The 26546-nt window shown below is 34.1% G+C and overlaps 1 protein-coding gene across 12 annotated transcripts in view; it reads right to left on the minus strand.

The window, feature by feature from the left end:
- Positions 1-26546, minus strand: part of DMD (dystrophin) — a gene marked incomplete at its 3' end in the record, with an annotated part of 1131161 nt that overhangs the window by 587601 nt on the left and 517014 nt on the right. For 11 of the 12 annotated variants that reach the window (XM_079310888.1, XM_079310881.1, XM_079310887.1 and 8 more), the window contains 8 exons: positions 26389-26499; positions 22611-22784; positions 21168-21323; positions 17479-17649; positions 8317-8496; positions 6293-6421; positions 4439-4609; positions 848-970 (listed from right to left, as the gene is read on the minus strand). In XM_079310888.1, the coding sequence (XP_079167014.1) occupies positions 848-970; positions 4439-4609; positions 6293-6421; positions 8317-8496; positions 17479-17649; positions 21168-21323; positions 22611-22784; positions 26389-26499 (1215 nt within the window). The remainder of the gene's footprint in view (positions 1-847; positions 971-4438; positions 4610-6292; positions 6422-8316; positions 8497-17478; positions 17650-21167; positions 21324-22610; positions 22785-26388; positions 26500-26546) is intronic. The other variant, XM_079310873.1, reaches the window with a different exon arrangement.

The raw sequence follows: 26546 nt of genomic DNA on the forward strand, positions 1-26546 counted from the left end.
AATTCTCTATACAGCACATAGAGCCTTACATTTTATTTTTCCTGCATAAAAGAAAATTGTTCTGTAAAGATTCCTTCCGGTACTGGTATGCAACAGACACCTTTGAAGAATTCCTTAAAAGTGAAATACTGAGTCTTTATATCAGTTGTAAAAAAATACATATTTGATTTTGCTGAGGACTCAAGAAGAGAGGGTTCTAAAGATGAATCTCCCTTTTTTCCCAGTCAAAACAATCACTCTGGAGAACACACACCACAATTGCAATAGTAGCAAAGCACTGCAGTATTTTCTCTTTTTCCCTCCCTCAGCAAATATGAATAAATGGTTTTAAGACTTGTAACAATAAAACAAAAGTAATAAAGCTTACCACAGCCACAAAATCTATTTATATTAAATGCTATAAGCAGATTGGGTAAGAACAAATTGGCAAGTGGCATTTCTTTGCATGAGCATTTATTTTTAGTGAATGTATTCTTTCACTGTAGTGCCCATTTTGATACATCATTCTGACTTTTTCTGGTCTTCATACTACTAAAGAGATTTTAATATTAATTCCATGTTCTGTAATACTGTTGATAGTAGTTCAGAACCCATGGATAACATTCCTGGTCAGCTTAATGTTTCATAAGGAACAAGAAATGCTTTTCTGATAAACCAAAAATTAAGTTAGCACAAAAAATTTTAGTTAGAGCTAATTTGGGACTTTTGATTTTATAATATATTAGCATAGCAAAATTTTCCCCGAGTTATATCTGAAGATCCTAATGCAAATATGGGTTTATGATTTTCACTCAGGTTTTTCATCTCCTGGCTTATTTTGCTCAGACTTCCATTTCAACCAAATTACCATATCTTTATTGAAGTCCTCCTCTTTCAGATTCACTCCCTGCTGAATTTCAACCTCCAGTGGTTCAAGCATTTTTTGTATATCGACGTCAAATTGCTCCAATTCCTTCAAAGGAATGAAGGGCTAAAATGGGAGAAATACAAATAATATTTATTTAAAGGACACATTTCATGGTTTTATTAGAAACAGAAATGTAAAGAGATACCTGGGCTACCCCCTACTGCTAAAACAATGGTAGACTTTCCATCACATTGAAAAATACCTACAGCATACTCAAAGCACCCACAAACACAGTAAAGATACGAATTTATGAAAAATTTTCATGTAAGTAAACAAAACAAAAATTAAGGAGACTGAAAATTAAAAAGGAATAAAATAAAATACATTATCACATTTGTGTTAAAGAACATGTCCAAATAAACAGTATTTTTCTAAAAAATATAAATGTTTACTCTGTTAAATACATTTTTTCAGCAATTATTTATACAGCAACAAGAAGTGCAGTCAGATGAAAATACCCTAATACCCTAATAATTGAGAAAATTTTAATGTTAATCTGGTTCAGTTTTGAAATCATTGTTCTCTCACATAGAATAGAAGTTTCAGGTGAATGCTACAAAACAAAGGACAGAAAATCTTTGTGCAAGATATTCCCCTAATAGAATTTTGTAACACATTGGAAAAAAAATCAACAAATGTTCAGCTTTCATTTCAAAATGCCTCAACAAAATTTCAGGATGAAAAAAAGTCAACCAAACAAAATAGACTCAATTCCTCCAAAATAAATCACAATATAATTATGGAGCTTTAGTTTAGTATTCAGTTTTGAACTCTCCAACAATGCTACTTATTAACAACAATGCTTCTGTTAATCCAACATGAGTGCCTGTGAATAGTTTTATGGACAATATATGGTATATAAATCAACAGATTTTTTTTCTTCTTCTTCTTTCAAAGCTTTAAATGCAAGAAGAAAGAAAATCTCAGTGGTTCTTGCATAAAATTTAAATTTAAAGGTAATTAATGCTTCTTGATGTTTTAGAAACTCTTGGATGTGCTTCTGTCTTTCTTGCTAAAGACATAAGCACATTTATCCTAACTATTTCTCTTTTACTTTTTCCTCTGGTACAATTAGTTATTATTATACACAAAATTTGCAACGAAGACAGCAACAATAAAATTTAATTGATTAAAACACAAGAGACTGGATGTCAAATGAAATCTGTTCTCAGATGACCTGGAAGACTCAAGGTAAAAAAAAAAAAACAACTTTAATTGTTTCTGGTTGATTACTTTAACAACAGAAATTTTGCACATTTAAAAACATTAATGGAAATATAATAATGTTCAATATTTATAGAGAATAATACTGCACTCACAAATTTTCATTAAGAGGCTCAGAATTATACTCATCATGCACTTCAGCTCAGTTAGAAATAATAGAAAACTACACAGTAATTTCTTCTCAAATGCTCTGAAGGATATTTTCTAAAGTACTTAAATCTCATTAAAAGACAAACCAATTAATAAAATTGGAATATAAAATTTATAGTCTCTGAAAAAGGCTAAAAACAATAACAAAGAGGAATTGAAAGAAAAATACTAAATTAATTCCAATAATTGAATGATGTTCAAAGACTACTTGAAAATGTTAAGTCTCATTTCAGTATACTATGAACATTTTGTTAGTTCAGAACATGACAATTATATACTATCATTCACTGACTTAATGGATCATTTCTTATTTGCTTCATTATTGTATTGATTATTGTCAGTATTTGAAAAAATATAGCTAATTTGAAGAAGATGAGAGCTTTCAATTCTCTTGGATTTATGTTTTAATCTTGCACAGAGTGAATAATTTCACCTAAATATGGAGGAAAAAGAGAAATAAAAAACATTTAGGAAGCATATCACCCCATAATAATAATATTTTTTGAGCTCATGAAGCTGAAATCATAAGGAAAGTACAATTACCTACATCATACATGTAGACAAAATAAAATACCCAGTAATTTGGTCCTTCATCCGAATGAATATAACAAGTCAGTAGAATAGTCAATAATTCAGACCAGTTTTTACCTCCGTATCTGATGCAATACTTTTAATAGTAAATATACTTTGCAAATCCTATTCTACTTGTGCATTTTCCAAGGTCCTGGAAAAGGTCCCCTAAATTCTAATTTACCATTAAAATTTGTGTGCTGTAGTAATTCCTCTCATCTTGCTGGGAACTTCTCTTAGTGTGGTTCTGCCAATTACAGCCCACCTTGCCTTTAGAAATGGAAGAAAATGTGAGAGAGAAGGCTGCAGGTGGAAGACATTTGCAGGCTGTGTTCTGAAGGCTCTTCATCTTGGTAAGAATCTTTTGTCCCTTCTTTGAGTGAGCCCACAACAGTGCAGTGCAAACACTGAATCCCCAATAAACCATCTACAGGCATCCCCATGTTTCCCTAGGACAAATAATAATTTCACAGGATCCCACCAAAGGCTGCATCAGCTCAGGAAGTTTACAACAACATGAAAATGCAAAGTAAAACTGAGATGGGAATCCAGACTGTAGACAGCAGCTGTTCAGAGCAAAAACATCAGACAACACAGTTCTTGCAAAGATGTCCTCAGTCTACAGTTTGTACATTTGTAAGAAGTAGGTAAGAAGCTGGAATGGCTGAAATACTACTGATGGACATTAGGAAAGACAATATTACCTTTATTCAGAAGAACATTATTTTGCTTCAGAAATGAAACCTAAATAAACCCAAATAACCACTAAGATGTGCTGGTTAGGCAGGATATTGAGCTCTATGTAGACCCCAGCAACTCATGGAAACCATGTCTCTTTGCTTATGCTTTTTGCAAAGCTTATTTACTGCCTTGCCATGGATCCTGTGTGCATTTATTTCCAGTGCTAACTCAGTGACCAGCAATAGGAGTTTAGATCAGGATCCGTGCATTCCCACTATACCAACCTGCATGGCTGCCTCATTTAGCCTGCTGAATAGCTCTTCAGAATAAAGGAAGAAATGGAGAAAGTAGGTGGCTTATGTCCTTCTTCATTCCAATTCAGAATACAAAAATTGGCTAAAAATTACCTAATCCACACTAAATTCAGGTTTAACAGTCAAGCTGGTTGTACAGATGAGTAGCTAAAGTGAAATTGGTATAATCTCTATCTCCAGCATTGGTGAATCCCAGTATCACAGGAAAAGACTAAATGCACTTGAAGAAAAATTAACTCTCAAAACCCAATCTATATGAAAAAAGTCTACTCATACTTTGCAAAGACTAGAGACGTACTAACTCGCAGACATTTATTTTTTTGTAAGTTAATGACGTAATCATTGTTACATTCAAATAAAGTCAGTGAATACTTCTAATAGTGAAACAGTGAGAAAAGACCTTAATACCAAAACCCCCAAATCTTCAAACTTCATTTAAAAAAATAAAAAAAAAAAATTCTTAGGTTCTACATTGTTTTCCTTTAAAAGCTTAGTTCTTTGAGGAACTGTATCCCACTATATAGTTGCAATTGTGCACCTTACACAAACCCCATTTTTTAATGCATCTCCTTATGGAAGCAAGTCCTCCTACCTTTACACTCTTAATTCTCTGTGACACAGCTGCAAATCTCTGGTTGAGCTCTGAGAGTTTAGGCTCTACTACTTTCCTGCAGTGATCCCCACGGTTTGCCATCAAGTCTCTGGCCTGGTCACGCACAGAGTCCACCTTGGGGTGAATGTCATTCAGCTCAGCCTTTAAGCGCTACAGTCCGTGAGCAAGAGACAGGGCTTGAAGTTAGTAATAAATGCAAAGAGAGAGAAAGAGAGAGAGAGAGAAAGTGTGCAAAGGAATAGGGAGCAAAACCACAAAGCAAATTCATGATAATTATGCATGAGTGTGTAAATCCAGTAGAAATACCTTAGATGACATTCCCACTCATAGCCCTCAAATTGAGAGCAGGAATGTATCTACATGTCTGTTTTAATATCTCCTAGAGGAAATGAATGGTGACCATTATTTCTAGGCAGATTCTTATCTGCAATAATATTGCAGCATATTTCAGGGTGAACTAAATTATTCTGTGTTCCTAAAGCTAGGAAGAGCTGCTAATTCATGTATCATAGAACTGGATGTGCAGTTGTTGCCTTTATTACCGCTCAGGGCCATAGTTCAGACAAGTAAAAATTACCAGATTAAAAATAAAAAAAAAAAAAAAAAAAAAAAAGAAAATAAAGAAAAAAAGAAAAAAATCCTATTTATTTTCTATAAATCTGTCAAAATTAAAGAAACCAAAAAAAAACCAAAAACAAACAAACAAAAAAAAAAACCTGAAAAAAAAAAAACAACACCTAAAACAAAACCAGAAAAACCCATAAAAAAACAAGAAGTCTTTATCCTCTGCAATATTAATCTTAATAGTAAAACCAGTACAGGCAGAGGCCAAAAATATACAGCAAGGCATTTGAGAATTAGACATACAGTTGGGCATTAAGAATTAAATTTTAGTGTCTGCATGAAATGCCTTTGTGCAATGCAAACATATGTACAGGTATTGATAATTTTACTTTGTATCTGATGGTGGCAAAATTGTTAATTCATCTACAAATGCCAGTCTCATAATCCTCTGAGATCAATGAGATGCTCTGCCCTGGAATTTTTAAGATTTTGCTATAGTAAATGGCATCATTATGTTAGTGTCAGCAATATAATTCTGATTTTGATGTGCAAACTCTTACTCAGATATTATGTACTGACCATGGGGTTCAATACCAAGTAAAATTTCACATTGACTTCAGAAGAAAAAGAAAAGTCCCTATAGATAATAATTAAAATAATGTTGTTCTTGAAGAAGGCATTTAAAATGAAGTATTTTAACATACACATCTTTATTGCAAGCTGATTTTTCATCAGTTGGTCAAATGATGCAATTAGTCAACTATAACCTTCTGCTCAATACACTAACTGATTCTACAGCTAGTTCACCATACAATATTCTTGTCTGTGTTCCTGATCCGGCCTCAATGTCAGCAATGTCTGTAGAATTAACCCTATGACAGAAATATCACACATATTGGAAAAGCATCACAGAAATACAGAAATACAATTAAAAATTAAGGGGACAGAAAAAAATAAGTTTTATTCAAACAAAATAAAATCTTGTGTTAAGGGATTATTTTCCAGCAGACATATTTTTAATAAGCTGCTATTCTACTCACCAGGAAGTTCCCAAGAAATATAATAACAATCTGAAGGTTTTATTTCTGAAGGGATTTAATTTTGGTAATACATAGCAAATTTATTAAGTAATCTACAAGCTGCCAGAGGGTAGCTTTATCACAGAAAAAATAATTTTAATCAATTTGTGATACCTTTTGAAATATGCTAGTTTTGACACAGTTGTTTTTAGAATAAAATTAATGCTTTCCAGAAAATCACATTTTTTACCTTAATAATTTCCTCTTTTTGCTGGGGTTTTTGTTTGTCAGATTCATCCAACAGTATTTCAGCACGATACATCCAAGTAGTGACATTAGCTACATTCTGATCAAAAGCCTCCATGTGCTTTTGATATTCCTGTATGTGGAAAAGGTAAATACTGCATACAAAAAATGTAATCAGAACTGAAATAACAGCTGTAGTTATGCCAATTGTGGCAAACAAGCACACATTATGACACTATGAAAACTTGTTTGTTTTACACAGTAACTTCTTGTTTTGTGAAAGATAGAATCTGCTGTTTGTTTGCTTCACTTTACATGTTAGGTTTCTTTAAAAAGAATTCTAGGGGAGAGGGAGAGAGAGAATTGACAGGCAGCAGGATGATAAAATCACAGCAAGATGCAGGGGTTGGCAGCTGAGTGAGGCTGCTGAGAGGAACAGGAAGCTGTTAGCCAGACCTGCTGCAGGTACAGAATTCATGTTGGAAAGCCAGTAAATTGACTGAAACACAGATGGCCACAAGGATGCACTTGCAAAATCACAATCAAGATTGGGAGCTTTGCATCTAAACTTCTTATGGACATTTCATCTAATTTCTCTGCCTTGAGACTTTGCTTTTTAAAAGCTATTCAGGTTAATATTCTGATAAATCTTCATTTCTTTGCTTCATTTGAAACTTTGTGGTTTAGGGTGAGATCTCTAGATTGTGACCTATGCATATCCCACACAATACATATGTGGACCATACACCCAATATCAAAGCTCTTTTGGCTCCCAAATGCATCTACCTTTATTTTACACTGTTCTAAAATTATAAAAAAACCCTTCAATTACCTGTATTAAACCATTTTATCATGTGTTTTAGCAAATATTAACCACACAATCCAAAGCAAAGAGAGAGAAGATGTACAGGAATACGTAACTATCAACTTGTAAACTCTATTAAATGCTTCTTATAATCAGTTCCATGTTAAATCTGTGCACCTACACGATTCTGAATGAAAAGCTTAAGTTTTCCAGATACTTTCACTTGGATACTGTACTCAGCTGAGGAAGCCCTGTAGTGATGCTGTATATTTATTGCCAAAGTATTTGTAATGCAGCCCTGTAGACTCTAGTGGAGCTCCAACACATCAAGCCCTGAAAAGTCATGACAAAAGTCAACAGAGCCTTAAAAATCACTCCTGTTTCTCTGGAGTGAAGTTGCATTCCCATGCTTTCAAGAACAGAAAGAGCATGCAAGATTTCCAAAAGCATTCTGAGAGCCCAGTGGTTAAGACCCTTCTTAGTTAAGGGTTCAGGCTGTCACATCTTCATGACAGAATGAATTTGAAAGCAGAATAAAGTTATGTGACTATCTATAGTTTGAGGCAGCTGGGGAAAAGGCTCCTGAATCTGCATGAAATGTGTATTAGGGATTTCCCTGTTTATTAGGCTTAATCTGGCCCCTTTAAGGAATTATCCCCACCCAAACATGCCCTATAAACATGCCCTATATCCAAAGGAGGATTACGAAGTTCTGAAAGACCAAATCAAGGTCCTTCAGCACATAAGGCGTGCACCCTAAGAAGAGCTTATGATTTAGTTGCCTCTGAAACGAATCAAATTCACATGCACCAGAACTACCCCGTGGGTCAAACCAACTTGCAAGTGGAAACTTATTTCCCAATCCTACTATTCCAAACAGAAATGCTAATGCAGCCAAAAGTAGCTGATGTTGTTGGTACCAATACTAACACTTCCTCAAATTACTTAACTTCATTTATTAGGAAGAAATCTCAAACTAAAAACAGTGCAAGAACTCTTGAGACAGACAGGATTGCAAACTGCTAACAATCAAGATTCCACTCAGTAATCAATCAGATTCTCAAAACATACACAATGTACTAAACAACAATCAATTGATTGGCTGTGTACCTGTGTGGTCAATAAACACAATCCAAGGCACCAGAAAAAGCACTCCAATAAGGCTGGGCATGTACAACTGGAAACCAACATTTCCTCAGTGTGAAGAAATGCATTTTCCTTACCAGTAGGAGATTGAACCATTCCTCAGCACGTGAAGTTACCGCTTTCCAATTGCTGTTCAGCAGGCTGAGCTTGTCATCCACAAGACTTTCCTTTCCTTTCATCACTGCCTTCAAGTTCTCTCCCAAGTCACTGATGCTCTTAAGCTGGGCCTGGCGTTTCTCAATCTCCTTCCGTGTTGCCTACACAAGCAGAACAAGAAATAAAATTTCTGGGAATTAAAAATTATCCGCGCTAAGAACATGAAATATTAAACCAGACTGCAAGTTTATACTAGAAAACACAGTCTTGCTTCCTATAGGAAAGGAAGGCATTCTGTAAAGAGCAGCAAATACAAATAAATTGCTTCTCTTGAGCTCTCATAAAATTATACATATTTTTCATCTTCTTGCAATAGCTTAATTTTTAAAAAAGTGAATTATCTTTGATTTCAGTGTTCAAAATATAGTTTTAATAGTTAATTATTAAAAATGAATGTACATTTTATAATATTTATATAGAGATGTTTAAAGTTACTTTTCATATAATAAAATTAGCTTGTTATCAAATAGCATATAAAGCTTTTATAATAAATGGGACAATTTTAGAGCATCATGATGACATCTTAATACAGAAAATTCCATCAGAAATATTCTGAGGAATATTTTATTACTTTAATATTTGCGAATGCAATTTTTTTCAGAAGAAATCATATTATTTTCTTCAGTTAAACTTTTTTCCTAATTGCAGAAATGCATATTTTCATTGCATTCACTTGGGATTTCATTCTGCAAAAAGAAACACTAAGATAAGTTATTGCCCATAGCATTTCTAAGCTTGAATGACTACAGCAGATATGTAGTGCTATAAAGTCAGATTTTCAGCATCTCTTCCCACTGTTATACTACCCAATAGATGTGATATGTAAGGTTACATAATTTACTCATTATTCATGGCTTAATATTCACTGCAACATACAAGAAGCCTAAGAAAAGGAACAAATCCCAACATATTTTGACAACACATAAAAAAGCAGGTGTTTAAATACTAAACAGTGAGATGACACAGTACAGCAGCCTTGCTGAATTCTCGAGGAGAGGCACAAACTCCTTGAATTTCACATATAACCACTTTTATGAGAGAAATTTATCTGAGATCCTTGGCACCTGATAGCAATGATCCAGGCATATAAATCTCTGCTTATGAAATAAAACAGCAAGCAGAAAGTAAGTGTTCCAAGATGAACACAAACAGAACTTAGCAGCAAATGAAGAAGCGCTAGTCTCCAGAGACATGGATTTCTCCCAGAAACTTGAATATAGTGAAACTAAAAAAACACTTAAAACAAATGGCAAACACAATACTTTCATCTCAGGAAGAATGCTGTTCTGCAGTAGAACCCCACCTTTATGACCTTCACACTATCACATGTCTAATAATCACAGAGCACTATGATTTTGTTGATAATATATTGATAGTGAAAGTGGAATGTTTATTCTTTTCAATAAAGACAGTATAAAATTCTTTTTGGTAAAATAGATCCTTAAAAGTACCTTCAACTTTTTTGGTGTGTCATGCTTAAAGCAGCAGCTCACTTCCTATGCTTAACAGAATTTAGGATCTGATTTTGAATGTTATTTCAGAAATAAGTTCTTACTTATAAGTTGTATTTCATGTAAGCACGAAAATTTTTCTGCATTCTAACATTTTTCTAAAGTACAGAGGATATGTAATAGAACCAAGGGATGAGTGATGCAAACTATTAACAATATAATATATAATTATAGAAATTGAAAAGGAGAGTTTAAAATTTCAGCAAGTCCTTGTCAGATTAAAGAAAAAACATGCCCTCTTCTAGTACTGTTTTATCTGTTTCACAGCAGGTGCAAAGTATCATCATGAAGAAAGAATAACACAAGGATATAATTTACCTTCAACTGAGAATGGAAAATTTTGATCAGACTTATTTATTTTTATAAACTATATTCTTTCATTTGGAAAACACTCTCTGAAGTGTATTTACCATGTCTTGTGGTTTCTTTTGTATTTTACATTTATGAAAATGTCAACCAATCTTGGGCTATTTAAAAAAAAATAATTAATCCTGGAAAAATTAACATTAAAATAAATAATATTAAAAATAATTAATAACTGGTAAACAGATGGATGAATTAAATGTGTATTAAACAAAACTGTTGCCTAAAAATCTGATGTGTAGTTCCCTATATGTAAGAAACGAGTTATTCGTTTCAAAGTAAAGAAATAATGTAAACTAAAGACTAGATGCACGTCTAGCAACATGGATTTTTAACTCCCCCGTGGAAATAAGGGACATCGATGAAGGAAATCACAATTCTCCTCACTGCCTTAAAGAAAACATAGTGGCCTTCAACACAACATTGAAGTGACAAAAGCACCTTCCTCAATACTTTAAATCTCCATTACACGTCCTTATATATAAAATACTGGACCCACTGCATACAATTGAAAAACTAGCAGGGTCTGTAAAGTCAGTGGGATTCCATGCAGCAATATCAGCTACAGCTTCCTCTGTAGGTTATGATGTGCACCACATAAACTTTCAAAACTTCTGTAAGATATTTTTGTCTGTTTTTAATGGCATGTCTGCATTATTTTAAAAAAAAAAAAAATTCTCATTTTTCTTTCTAGTATTACTAGAAAGTGATAGTCTACACATACTTTGATATATATATATATACTTTGATCACATACTGTGATATAACAGACAGCACTGGTAAATCTTCTGTAAAAAAAAGAAAAAAAAAAAAGTCAACAGTACTGCTATTAATTCAAAAACATTAGATAAAACAAAAAAAGAATGTGCCATGATGCCAGGATTTAACTAAGATTATTTCAGTAAAACTCAATGGATTTTGAACTCTCCTAATTTTTAAAGAGCAAGTTCCTCACAAGCCTCGTTGGATTTAAGCTCCCTTCTGGTTGTCATAACATTAAATTGCATTCCAGCTGTGCAGTTTATTTGAAAATATATAAAAAAGTTGTAGAATTTAAACTACAGAATTAACAGAATCAGCTTTTCAAGTTAAGAATGATATTTAGAACATCTAGCACCTTAAAAAAAAAACCAAAGCCCCCTAACACCATCACAATGTGTACAATATGAAACATTAACAAATAAAGTGGTGAAATTGCTCCCAGAAGGACTAGGCAATTTATACAATTTGATTTTGTGTGCTTATTAGAGTAAAAATGTGTAACACTAAAAAAATATAGAAATTTAGGAGTTGTGAGGAAGCTGTTTTCCTGATAGAATGATAGTATCTTGGGGAAACAAAAACATGCAAACAAAAGATTGAACTAGACATCCTAACACCAAGCACTCACTTGCAGCTGTGAAAATTTATCTGCAATGTTGAACAATTCCAAAAGAGATTATATTCATTCTGCTGCTTATCATTCTAGTGAAGTAATTACATTCACCTTTTTTTTTTTTTTTTTTCATTAAGACTAATATATTTATTTATAAAAATAAATTCAACTGTGTATGACCTTCTGGAAGAGAAAGGTTCCATAAATGCTTCCAGGAAAGGTATCTCCAATAAAATAATTATACAGATTATGTTAAGGAGACATGTGTGTGTATATATATATATATATATATATATATATATACACACACACACACACATATATATATAGTCAACATTCCTTTACATATGTCACTATTTAGGATCACATCTGCTGGCAGATACAAGAGTTAATTAAGATGATGTGACTCTCTCTCCATTCAAATTTCAGTTATTCATTTAGACCAAATTCTGAAGTGCCTCTTTGGAAGCCATCCCTGTACTTCCACTTTTCTGAAGTATCAGTTATTGCTATTTGGTACAAAACACCGCAATAGAAATTCTCTGACCCAAAAAATTAATTTGTTTTTCACTGACTGAAATGTTTTCTTTGCTTTTTAAGGAACTGTTATTCTTTTCTCACTCATGGTCATAAGAAAAATGTTGGTAGCCTGCTTTAATCAAAACTAGGGGATTACACCACCATGGAACTCCCAGGACTTGAACATTTCCAAGAGAAATGGCATCCAGGTTCCTGGTACCTAGGAAATTAATTACATAGACCCTGGTGCAACTCTGCATGCAGAGCATGTCTCAGGTGATTAGTTTCTAATCCCCTTTCTAGAAACATCAGAATGGGGAGAGAGAGAATCTGAGCTCCCCTTGCACCAGTTTCATCCATCAAAACCTCAGGAAAGGAGCTGCAGTACAAAATAGAAGTTCTGTTTAAAAAACAACTTTGGATGGGTTGAAATCCGTGCAGAAGGCAAATCATGCTGAAGTGTAAAGTCATAGGGATGAGCCTTGCTGAGAATTTATAAGTAGTTTGTAGCTGCATACAATAATATTTTACCTACTTTACATATGGATCCATAGGATGACAGGATGAATCATGTTAGAACAAATAATTGCAGTTCCCCTGCAGATATTTACACTTTAAGTGGTGCTCACAGTTCTGTCCCTGATTCCACTGCACTGTGACATAATCTTAATCTTTCAGTTTACTAAAATATACTGACAGGGGTTTTTGTTACAACTATTTTGCTTTTTTACTTGATAATTTTGGTTTACTGTGATGGTTTGTGTACATCCCTCTCATCACCAAATCCCACCTAGGAACTAATTATGTTTGAAAACAGAAGTTACATACAAATGGGGTTTCTTGTGCTTTTTGTGTTGCTTTTATTATTATTATTATTAATTATTTTGGTAGGTTGGTTTTCTGAATATGTGGTAAAAAGGGCTTCTGAGCTATATTTTATAATGGTAAAACTACCATGTATCAAGATCAACTAAGGTTTTTATTTTCAAATAAACCAGAATTATAAGTAAATGCAGGAGAGACTATACTTAGTCGTGATGGTCATTAACATATGTAGATTAAAAAACACAAAAACAATGAATGAATGAAGAAAAGTTCTGTGTGCCATTGCACTGCCTATGTGCAGTGGAAATACTCTTTGCAATTTGAATCTTTCAAAAAGAAATTAGGTGGCTCAGCTCTCACAGGTGGGATTGCAGAATTAATCAGAAACTGACATTATGGTCTTCTCAGTGGTTGATTATACATATTTATTTGTTTATTTACAGCACAGCTTTTATTTTTATTGCATTTTGGCCAGTTACTAAGAATCAGTTGACACAATTTACAGTTTGTCTACTTTTATGGATATTACTGACAGGAAATATGTTGCTAAATGGAATTCTAAGTACTTCAAGTCAACTTTATACACACTGGTATAACACACTGTGTTAAAAAATCAGATTAAAGCATTGGCAGAGTCATACTGCTGATAGTAGGGAGTGATACAGAATTTTCCTGGTAATACCATCTGCCATTTCCTTTTTAAGAACATGGTTTCCTGGCAATCTAATTCTTATCAGTCCAGCTCCTGATTAAAAGACAAATAAACCCTGCAGTTGTTAATGTCTTCAGTGATAAATATGTTCACTAAATCACACTCTAATTATAAATGGATTTCTAATATACAAAGTTTAATGCCTATCTTTCCACCCGCATGTAATTTTTCTTATCTATTATAACAGAGCTGAATTCAAATAGAAAGATTTAACTTGTCTCTACTGAGCAGAAAGGCAGGATTTACAGTCTTCAGTATATTGCCCATCTCATTTCACATAACTCAGCCAAGTTTTTTTTTCCATTTCTTGAAAAATTCTACACAGGAATAAATAGCACATTTCCCTTGATATTCAGATTAATGCCATCTTTCATTAGCTTCATTTCCTATTCAAGATGGACATTCCTTTTTACTTCTAGGTATTTATACCTTGAAGACAACATTCAAATGTATGGTTTCTTTTATTGTCAACTCTATAATTATCTTTGCAACCCTCTGAGTTCTTTTCACTTTTAAGAAGACCTGGGTGTTGAAAATAAATTAGAAATAAGTGCACTAATAAATATAACTGCTTCCTTGTCCTGTAAAGAAAAAAGATTATTAGCTCTCTGCTTAGATATATTGACAGCAGCACGCATTCAATTTTCAGTTCATTTGCACTATTGAATTCTCCTCTCTCCCTCTCCATTTTCCATCTTAGTTTTTCTGCAGACTTTTGTCACAATGGGAATCTTCTGGGCTTAATTCATCTCCCAGTGCATTTCATTAGATTGGTTACTGTCTTTGGCAGCCTACTTACCCAGGAAGTCCAAAGCCCAAAGCTGTGACATTAATCAGGTACTGTGAGGCTCTGGTTCTGGGGACTAAATTATTGATGTACAATTTTGTGTGATGCCTCAATGAAATCCACATAGGAGTATCAGCAACGTATTTATTTATGAAGTCCCTGCAAGAATTTTAAAGTGTCCAGGATAAAATGCAGCACTGTCTCCTAGTGGGAGCAGATTCTTTAGGAAAAAGCATAATCCACATAATTTCTGCTAATATTTACACTTGTAAGTCTAGTATTTGCCACATATGCTACCTGTTGGATTGTTCCACATTAAAAGTCTGCTTATATATATGTGAATATTTGTTTTTATTTCCTAAAAGGCAATCTTAAAATGGAATTTTGAAAGCCACTCAGTGCATACATATTTTGTCAGGAGCCAGCTGCTCTCACCCAAAATTGTTTATTCCTTTTTTAGTGATGAACTGACTGAAGGGGAAGAGCTGAGGTAATAAATGAATTTAGATTGTAGTTAAGGCTTTAGGGAGTATTTGAAGCCAAAATATCCTTTTTACCAGTTTTTCCTTCAAAACTTTATGTATCAATTCCCTGTGAGAATTCACAATACTCAACGGCACTCCTTAAGATTAGAAGGTGGAGTGGTCCCTGTCTGATATATTTTTTCCATGTTAATAGTTCTTATTTTAATTAGGCTTGTTACCTTTTCTGGTTGTCTTCAGGTAAAAATATGTTGTACTTGTTGTAGAAAGCTTAAGACATAACAAAAACTTCCCACTGTGCAGCTGCACTAATCATCAGGTTTTAGGCCCTAATTATGCAATTTCTGAAGCATTAAGATTCATATCTAACAATAAAATTATATTAAGGACAATTTTTTTCTCTTTAAATACCTGAGAAGCCACATACATCTGGATTGACACAAACATGAACTGCATGTTTCTGTTTCAGGAGAACTTTGCTGTGTAGTCACCACTTAAGATTATTTTTATTTTGCTGGGTGAATGGCCTAACTACCTAGAAGGTTAGTTAGGGGATGTTAAAACATGAAGATTTTTCTAATATGTCTCTTAAAAATGTGACTTTTGTCCTTTGTTGTGAGTGTTCAAGAGTCACTGGAAAGCTTCAGAGCAGAAAAGAAATTGAGGGTGTTGGTTGACAGGTATGAGCCTGAGCCAGTGGCACCTGGCCTGGAGCAGCAATGGAGTGGCAGCAGGACCAGGGCAGGGATTGTCCCCTGTGCTCAGCCCTGGTGAGGCCACACCTCAAATCCTGTGCCCAGTTTGGGGCACCTCACTACAAGAGAGGCATTGAGGGGCTGGAGTGAGTCCAGAGAAGGGCAGTGGAGCTGGGGAAGGGTCTGGAGCACAAGTGATGAGGAGCAGCTGGGAGAGCTGGGGGTGCTCAGCCTGGTTAAGCATTGGAATTACAGGTGGCAGAGTCACCATCCCTGTAAGTGTTACAGAAATAACTGGACAAGGCATTTGGTGGTGTTCAGCCAAAGGTGGAACTCCAGGATCTTGGTCTTTCCCAGACACCATGATTCTACGATTCTAAGATCAAAATATCAGTCCAAAGAAATGAGAGGAACTGTAAAATTCACTGCAGGAAAAGCAGCAAGTGAAAATGAGAAAATATCAGACAACAATGAGAGAAGAATGAGGGTTGCAGGGATTTAGATTTTGATTTGAAAGTGAAAACTGCAGTAGTCAAAGGGGTAATTAATTGCAAGTTAGAGAGAAAGTTGATATTTTTGGATATCACTTTTAAAAATACTGTCATTCTTAGAGACTGATGACCAGAAAAAACCCTGCAAACCTAACAAAAGTTGTGTAGACTGGGTTTTTAAAATTGTTGCTATTGTTATTCTAGTATTGTTATTAGTTTGTGAATTCTAAATGTATTTTAAAGCTAAAGACACTTTATCAAGCTCAGAAACTTGAAAGGGTTAGTTAAAAAGAAAAAACAACCCACAAAATTTTACTCAAGTGCCTTGAATCATCGCTGCCATTAAAAAAATTAGGAAGATTGCCTATTGCTATTTCTATAATGCACAGTGAGACTACTAAAATGTTTAGAGGATCTCTCCTATTAAAAAATAAAGCAGAAGTGGCTTATCAGCCCCTCCCCCCCAGACCCCCAATACTGTTTAAGGGGATTTTTGTTGTTTATGAAATTATATAGAAACACTTGTTCAAAATGCTGCTGGCTGCAGACAGTTATTTGAAATTTTCAAGCTTCTGATAATGTTCAGCATAGTGTGCTCTAAAATGCAGATTTTGGTATGTTTGAATAATGATGACTTGGTTTGTTTATGTTCTCAGCTAGATTGGATTTCCATTTCATGTGCAGAAAATGAAATAGATTAGCTAGTGTTGAGTGATAATGTGCTAAGTTTTAACATCACACAGAAATACTCTTTTTTATACAGACCCCTTGCATTCCTCAGTTTCTGTAAGATGTTTATCTAAACTGTGATTTTGAGGAAAGTTTTGATTTAGGCTTTGAGTTTTAACCTGAAAGATGAGTTCAAGGTGAACTCATGGAAGCAGGAAGCTCCCAGAATGCAAAGGAATGAGATACAAATCTAAGAGTAAGAAAACAATTATCCTGGCTGCTATGAGAACATGTGGAATATATAGTGTTTTGGCATCTTTAGTCTTTCATCCACTATTAAATACTTTTCTAACCATGACTAGAATGGTGTAAGAAATCTCTATTTTACATGGATATTGGGTGGTCGATCTGTAGTACTCTAAAAAATTAAATTCTAACTTAAAATTTGTCTCAGGAAAGATTATTGCAATGTGAAGGTGAGCTGTGCAGAGACAAGTGGATTAAACTTCTCTGCCAGTTAATGTTAAGGTGGCACAATGCCAAAACATTTACGATGTTCCACTAACCAAAACGCCGTAATTCTTAATTATTTTTGTTTATCACAAAACAAATCTGTTTTTCTGTAATATTCACGTGTGTGTGCCACGCTGTTACCTTGCCCCAGGCAATTTCAGCGTCCAGATTGCTCGGCATGCCCTGCGCGGCCGCTCTCCGGGTCAGCTCCGCGTCTGTGGCTGCCAGCCACTCTGCCACAGCATTCACCTCCTTACGGAGCTTCCGGGACAGTTTCAGGCATTTCTCTAACTCCTGCTTCTTTTCTGTCACCTGTGCAAAGAGAACTCGTGGTTATTAACCCTTCAGTGAGACAAGTCCTATGGTTTTTATATATAACATTTTCTGTAGGCCGCTTTTCTATACCAACCAGACTTGGGATTCCACAGGTGAAGTTGCGCTTTTAATGTAGGTATATCTTGATTTATTCTCTCAGTGTCAATAATATTGCTGCTAGAATGTAACCACCTACAAGAAAATTATGTGCATAAAGGTGTATTGAGTTTAAACTAGTAATAGAGCTCCAAAAACCTCCTCCTCTGTTTTAAAGTCATATAGAGCAAATTAATTTGGAAGAACTGAACTAACAGGGCTTCCTTGAGAAATAAAACCCTTCCTTGAGATATCAGAATCTTTCACAGGGCACATTTTAATACAGGTGACCACATAGGAACTGGGATTCCTCAAGGAATTTTTCTATGTAGCTACATTGAAGAAAAGAAATAAGAGTCAAAGAAAGCCCTAAATCTTGAAACACAAATGTAAAACTAAAGCAGCACATTTAATGTTAAAGTTTAATTTTCTGAATGTTTTGGATGTGAAGTACTAGTACTCTTTTAGCTGTAAAGTTCTTTTAAGTTTGGTACATAGTATCTGGAAGGAAGGCTGAGTATTTATATTGCCTTGACTGTCTCACACTGTGTTTTGAATGAACAGGGCAAGCCTTGTTCTTCCAAGCCTCTGAAAATCTTCACAGAGAACAAAAAAGGAGTAAATTAAGAGGTATTAGATGGGAAACTACACTATAATAGACATAAATAGTAGCAGAAAACACAAATAAAATATGCTTTGATTAAATTTTTTAAAAAATAATAGTAGAAGGATGATTAAGTGCCCCGTAGATCACAATTTTTTTAAAATTCCTAATTAGCTTGAATAGTAATCAAGTTAAGACTGTAGCCACTGATTTGTCCTTAAGTATTTTTAAACAGAAAAAACTTTCTACAGAGGTAGAAAACTGGTATCAGCATCTACTAAAGCTATTTTGCACTCTGTCACCAAGAACAAGTAGTGTCACAATGATGAAATTGATTTGCTGATTGACTGCCAAGGAAAATTCGAGGTTTTAAAATGTAATAGGATGTTATAAGGTTAGATACATGGCTTTTGCTGTCCCTGAGTAAGGAGATGAGATTTGCCTAAGGAATAAGCTATAAAGTGTTCCTGGTCATTTATTATCACTCTGTAGAGGCTTACTACTGAAATCTCATAATATTTTTCACTAAATATGCTTTATGTTCTTTCTTGCATGCCAAATTTATTAAATGAGACCACAAAACTTACAGTCAGGCCAAGAGGCAAATCCCTGGGAAGGAACATAAAACTCAGCTTTTTAGAGCTCCATTCACACATGGAGCCAGGTTTTCCACTTCTTCTGAAGAGTGGAATAGCAATTGTAAATAACATTACTTAGCAGCAATACAATGCAAAGTGCACTACCCTGAGCTTGATTGCCTGTTTAAGGATTTTGAACACCTGGTATATTATCAAATGAAGTTACTGATCCTTGTCAAAACAGAGAGAGAATATTTGTGTTCCTATATACATCTCTAGCATATGTTTATTATATAAATAATGCAGCAATATCTCCATATACATTGCATATATCCAGAGGTTATTGATTAATCAGTTTGTTAGTATTTCAAATGTAAAGATGTATTTTCTACAGAAAAATAGGAAACAGTGCCCTCTAAAGGCCTTTTGGGTCAGAAAACCTGTTTGTGACTTACTTTATATACAAGGGGACCTTTTGAAACAGTACCTAGAAAATCATACAAGTGAATCTGTGCTTGCAGATGTGTTTCCCTCAGATCATACATTTCAGTCCTGAGACTTACTATGAGTTATAAATATTGTTATTTTTCTTTTAAAAAGCATTTTTCTCAATGCAATCAATGAGTGTTGTTAATGGCTACTCAATAATTTCTATTTATCTGGGCTTCTGTGACTTTCTCTTAAACAGTTAATTACTATGCTGTGTAAATGTGAGAAATTCCATCTAGGGCAGCAGAGCTAAGCCCAGCACTGCAAATTTTTGAAACACATCAATATGCAATATGGCTCACTTGAAGTCACTAATGGCTCCCTAATGGCAGATTTTTATCCCTTCATTAGATAAGAGAGGTTTCCTAGAATAATGGCACCTGTTTGCTGTTAAGTTAAACATAATGCAGGAATAAATGCCACAGTTCTTTCTAAAATAATGGAGAGTTCAAACGTTATCCAATCCCAAATGGCAGCTATTCACACCTACTGAAGGAGACTCCAGTTTTCCAGACACACAAAAGATTGATATCTCTTAATACCTTTTCTTTCTAGCAAGAGAGAACTGTTTTAATTCAGATTCCCTAAAGAGTATTATCTCTGTCAAAAGTAACATAACTCTTAGTGTTCTATCATGCTGTAGTCACCAGGGCTTGATTTTCATTATCTGTTTAAACTACATACTAGCTCTCAAGTATTACCATGGGCTCATTTTCTTAGCTATTAATAAATTATGATTTTAATTATTTATAATCTAAAAAATTAAAAGTTAGCTTCCTGTCCTGTTTTGCTTTTTTTCAGGTGTATACATTTTGGAAATAAACAGAATGGTATTTGTATTTCATTCTTTTCAGTCATCCAGTCACAGCACTAAATTCACTTCAATCTTCCAGTTTCCAGAAGTTATTTGAATAGTTCTAATGAGGGAAAAAAAAAAATAAAAAAAAAAGTAGAGTAATGAAGGATATTTGTTAACTGAATTATTTAAATACAGTCTTTTGCACTATGCCACAATGCCTCTTCTGAGTCTTGTTAATAATGGCTAGGAGCCTGTCCATCCTACTTTGTTTAGTTGACTATTAGGGAAAATTGAGTAAACAAAACTGTTTGCCATCGGGAAGTGGCTTACATATTAAGATGCAGTGAAAATACAAGTCGAAGTTCTTGACATTTAAATCAAGAAAAGGTTACGACAAAAACTGACCACGTGCAAGTGCAGAAGCCACAAACCACAGTGGTACACAAATGCTTCTTGAGGAAAGCTTCAGTGGTGAGAGCTTTTTGTTCAACAGATTTTTGAACAGGAAGAAATGGAAATTTTATACTTTAAGGTATGTACAGTCAGAGGCAGAAGTAATTTAAAAGGCATCATTTTCTCTTTTATGAAGCAGCCCAATAAGAAAAACTTGATCTAAATAATTTCCTAACCTGAAATGACTCTTTGAGGCATCAGAATGAAACAACATCCCCCATCTGGATCCAAAACCAATTAACTACCATAAAAACATTACAATATTAAAAAAGTAAAATGTTGAATTTCAATAAAGGATTTTTTTTCCCCCTTGGTGATTGTTTTTTTTCTTCAGAGCAACTGAATAGCCGTGATAGTGATTGCCTTTACCTCCATTCCTTCTGCCCCACTGGAAGAACCTTGAAAGGAACCAGTAGAAAACTCCATGTACTTACCACTCCGAGGTTACTTTTCACTTTGTCAGTACATGGTTTTATATTAAAAACACAGAACTCACCTTTGCACCCAATTCATTATATTGCAGTTTCAAAGCTGTAAGTCTCTCATCCAGTTCCTTTGGGTTTTCTGTCTGCTGCTTCTGAACAATCTGCCTCCCAGTTTTTATCACTGTTTCCACTTCAGACTTCACCTCACTCAGGTTTTTATATAATTTCTAATCAAACAGAAAGGAAATAATGAACCACCACTAAAACATGAAAACTAGAAAAGAGCATTGGAAGTATTCAGAATCCAAATGAACAAATTCTGAACAGTCCATCTTTACAAACACGGACCTCAAAGACATGTCACTAAAATCAGTGTTATAAATGTTGTACATGAGAAAGTACACCTCATTATTAATTGGTTTAGGCTGTGACAGAGGTTGTTTTCTAACTTAGATAACATTATATTAGTTAGCAATATAATTACTACTTTTTAAAGTAGTATGTCTATAGCCCAACTCCTTTCTAGGTGCTGAATATAATGATAAATACCTCATTACTGAAAACATGCCAACAAATTAGGAAGCTGTTGTATAATGCACATTGTCTAAATTCTGATGATATACTAGATTTTGAAAAACAGGAACATTTTGAGAATCCTTGTAGTTAAAGATGCTCTAAAATCACTGTAATTCTTCCACAAAACACATCATGGCTGCAAAAGCCAGCTGCTGGGTGAAGACACTAATTCAGTACAGAGCTTCTAACTACCACATCATTCTAATAAGAATGCCATTCTCACTAGAATATGAATTTAAGATCAATTTCATTTAACAAAACCGAAAGACGTAAACCAATAACATTAGCTTGTCCCGTGCTTATTTTTTAAATTTAAATTCTTTTTACATTTACATCTGAAAGAGGTTGGGAGGGGGAAATCTTCAGGAATGCCATTGCCCCAGGAAAAGAAGCCAAAAATCCTCAAAAAACTCCCAAACAAGCAAACAAAAACTGAACAAAAAAAAACCCAAAAAAATCCAACCAACCAACCAACCAACCAACCAAACAAACAAACAAAAATATATATATATACACACACTAGTTACTTTTGCTGTTAAAATCTTCATAGAAATTTTAATCTATGGTTTTCCATTATGCTTTGTGTTTCTTGGCTAGAATATACTTTTGTTATGTAATACATCTTTTGTTTACGTCACAGAGTTCTATGTCTGTAGAATATTGTGGAAAATAGAGACAATATGGGGAAATAATTAAACAGCAGGACAGGAACTGGGAATTAGAAAGAGATCCTAACTGGTATTCTCACATAGTGGTAGCACTCATCTGGAGTTCTGAAGGGGGGTTTTATTTTTTTTTCTGAGGTTTTGTTTGTTTGGGTTTGGGATTTTTTTGGTGTAACTGATACTTTGTTTCTCATCTGAATTGAGGACAATAATCTCTAATTTTTAGCTTTCTCTGCATAAAGCCGATAAAAAGACAGCAGCTTAAATATTCACCATGCAATGATCCAGCTGTGATTGTACTACTTCCTGCTCAACACTCTTCAACTCCAGCTTGGGCACCTGCAATTTCACTTCATCTAGAATTCTTTTGCACTCTTGGAGGCGCTGTTCAAAGTTGGCTGGCTTCTGAAACAACCGAAACTTCATGGACACATCCTGCAGCTTTTTCTGAAAAGTAAACGTGGGTGAGCAGAAAGTGTGAAATCAAATCAATGCTGAAGACAATTCTTAGTTACAGTTAACTCCTGTTACAGAGTATTTAGAATACATTGTCAGTCAGCAATTTCTTATTAAAAGCATAAAAAACTTCTGGGGAAAACGCCAGTGGCAGAGAATCTTGGGTCTGCATTGAATGATAAAAATTCTTCCATCATCCAGGGCACTGGATGCAGCAGAGCCTGTGGCAAAAGAGCCCCTACACACACATAAAGAAAGGGAGAATTTCAATATGCAAAATGTTCAGGGGCATGGGGAGAAGACAGATTTAATGGCTTGAGGATAAGGCACCCACATTGCAAAGTGAATGCTCTTCAAATCTATCAGTTGCTGCTTCTTGGTATGAGGAACGAATCTTTCAGTCCTTCAAAGAAACCTAAATAAAGTGACTTGACAGTAAGTAGGTCTACCACAAACCCCAAGATTTAGAGTATAAAATTGATTATATTAGAATTTTTAAAAAAGCCTAACCTAGAGTAAAAAGAGAAATTTGAAGGCAGAAAAAAGATCTGTGACAAGCTTGGCTTCTAATTTCACAATTTTCACAATTTTCTATCTTTGTGCATTAAACTGCTTGCTGAATGATCCTAGCTCATGGGAAGGGGAAATAATTAAAAATAAAGAAAAGAAATTTTAATTATCTACTTTAAAAAGAACTAATTTCTTCTATAAAAGTACAGAGCAAAGCATTATTGAATAAGTTATACAACTGTCTGGGGAATGTAAAAAATTATAAATAAAAAAATAAATGTCACTAAGAAATAGCTAAGTAATTAAATAGGAACTCAGCATCTGCAAACACACTTCTGATTTCTTTATCTTCAAATCCTGGACAATTTATTCCACTACAGTATGGTCTGTGGGCATACAGATTTGAGGAAAAACTGTCATTTGGCATAGAATTGGTCTATACATAGGCATTGGTAAAAATCCTTCCCACATCTCTCAGATTTCTGAAAAGGAGACAAGGATCATAAGCAGCAGATAACCTGAAGTACCAAAAAAAAGTATGTAAATATCCAGGAGCTCCTTCCAACAACTTTCCTCTTTAAACACTTTTTATGAAATTCAGATCCAATGAGATAAGAAAGGAAGTCTGTCAATGAACAAGTGGACAAGTGAATAAAAGTAGGGTATAAGGGCAGGAATAAGAGGCCATTATTTTTCTCCAGTGTGTTTGCATACACTATATTTGTATGTAATTAGTTTTTCATTTTCTTCAATTTGATGAAGGTCAAATCCTGTGAGAATCTTGTGTTGCCAAATCTATATCAGTTAGTATTTGTGTTAGTCAATAAATTAAAAATTATTTAGTAAAATAAAAGGGAATGACAATATTAATAGAAGAGAAGATTAAAGCCATCTGTGAAGAGTCACTGAAGGATTGAAAAGTACTGAGGATCTGTAGGGGGAAAAAGCTTGATATAAAAGTGAGATCTAAATTATCTTTTAGCTCCCTCACTCGAGTTCTCCCAGATACCAATAAAAGATATGTTATATACTTATATTTATCACCAACAGTTTTAAAATAATATAATCTCAACACTTAAAAGCAGCAAGCAAAATGGATATTTGGAAGAATTTGGAACATAAAGAATTCTAAAATGTTTTGCACCAGTCAAAGCATAAAAGTCATTGTATAAAGCCATTTTGTGCCTAAATAATGTGTTCAGTTTTGATCTTTGTTTCAAAAAGTCATTATTAAAATAGAAAATTTATAAAGAATGACAGGAAAATGAAAGCTGTTTGTCTAAAAGTCTCAGTATGCTTTACATATTAGCCAGTCCAGAAAAAAGACAATTGAGGATGCATTCCAAAAGTTGACCAGAACAGCATTCAGTACTGAATTTCGAAAAATAATCATTCATTACAAAATATTTTACATTCATCTAACAATTCTCAGCCTGTTAGAACTAAGTAAGTACTACATCACAATGGCATTTTTATTTTCCTAATCATACTTTTCCCCTTAAATTTAAAAATCGGAACTTAATTCTCAGCCTACAATAATCTAAAAAGCCAGGATAAATTTGGCCACATTTATTAATGTTTCCAAGTCTCAATGCATTTATTTATTTTCATAATTGTTTAGTTTCTGCCAGGTAACTGAATGAATAATAGAAGAAATATGGCAAAGTAGAACTATTACTTAGTGAAAAAAAAAAAAAAAAAAAAAAAAGAAAAAAAAAAGAGGAAATAATTTATTTATTAGAGGGAAAATAGTAAGTGAAGACAGTTCTCATGAAATGTGTTTTACCAGTAAATGTGGCATAATGGTGGAAAGAAATTCAAGAGAGTTCAGTGGCCCAAAATCAAATATAGTCAGAAATATGTGTAACAAAGGGCTCAGCTTCTACCAGCTTTGGTAGTTGATATTTACATTATGCATGCAAATTATAACTTTTTTGTTTATATTTTATCTAATGTTAGCAAAGCAGGGTCTCAAGATGACCTCCACCAATTTTTCAAAACTCAGACTGGTGCACATCATCAACTAGAGCAGCCCTACAAGGAAAAAACAATGTCTGCACAGAGGTGGATTAATAAAAAAGGCACAGAGAAAGGGCTGTGCCCCCTTGCATGTTGTTGAATGCACAAACATTTATTTACACAGTCATCTGATGCCTGCATTTCACTGATTAAATATGGGCAGCTTCACAGCTGCCATGGAGACCATCAGAAGGTGTGTTAGTATGGAGAAAGGCAGAAAAATGAGGAAACATAAATATTCTCAACAAAGAATTCTAGTCCTGTATGTAAGATGAAACATTTAAAAAGTCAAATTGTTAATTTCAAATTACTTAACTGCTAAATTAATTATTGATACCCATAATACAAATTAAACCCAATCAGAGGTGCCTAGAAATACTTGACAGGGATGAATCAAAATTGGCAATAATTATTTGTCTTTCAAATTAATTATGAAAATTGGTTTTTCCACCTACAAAAAAAAAAAAAAAAACCCCAAACAAAAACAAAACAGAAAACAAATCAGCAAAATAATCAAGAACCTATCATTAATGGGTAAAAATATGCATTTTTCTCTGTTGTTTATTCAGTCTTCTTCATTTTCTGTATCTATCAAGCCAAATGAAATAATGCATTATTTAACATTTTAAATTGATGTCTGAATTGCACAGCTCAACATAATTTATATTTCAAATGCAGTTCCATTAAGGATTTCCAAATATTTTAACTTATTTTTGACAGTAAATATTTTCCAATACCTCAAAACTTGCATCAAAAAGCCCCATGTAGTTTTATCACTTGAAACTTCACTTTCCAAGAACCCCTTATTATACAGTGTCCCTACCAGCTGGTTACATCAGTCCTGCACACCTTAGAACTGCTGCCAATGACACAGGAAGGCTGGAATAAAAAAAAATTAGCAGGAAGATGTGGATGGTATAATTTACCCACTCTGATTTTCTGGCTAGAAAGGAACAGTTAAAGCAGGAGAGACACCTTAAGAACACTTAATGGTAGAGTAATAGTAGCACTCATATTATTCGTTTTATTGAGTGAAGGAAAAATGGTGGAAATTAAATTTGCCTACCTGTGCCACATCAATTTGGGAGAGTACTCTTTTGGCAGAGTCTTTACCCCGGTTTCGTTTCTTCATTTCTTCCAAACTGATCTCGTGGCTTGTTAATTCAGATTGTATTTTCTGTGGGAAAACAAGACAGCAATCAGCAAGGTTTGAGGGGAAAACTG

The sequence above is a fragment of the Erithacus rubecula genome (assembly GCF_903797595.1).
Source record: "Erithacus rubecula genome assembly, chromosome: 1".
Classification (NCBI taxonomy): Eukaryota; Metazoa; Chordata; class Aves; order Passeriformes; family Muscicapidae; genus Erithacus; species Erithacus rubecula.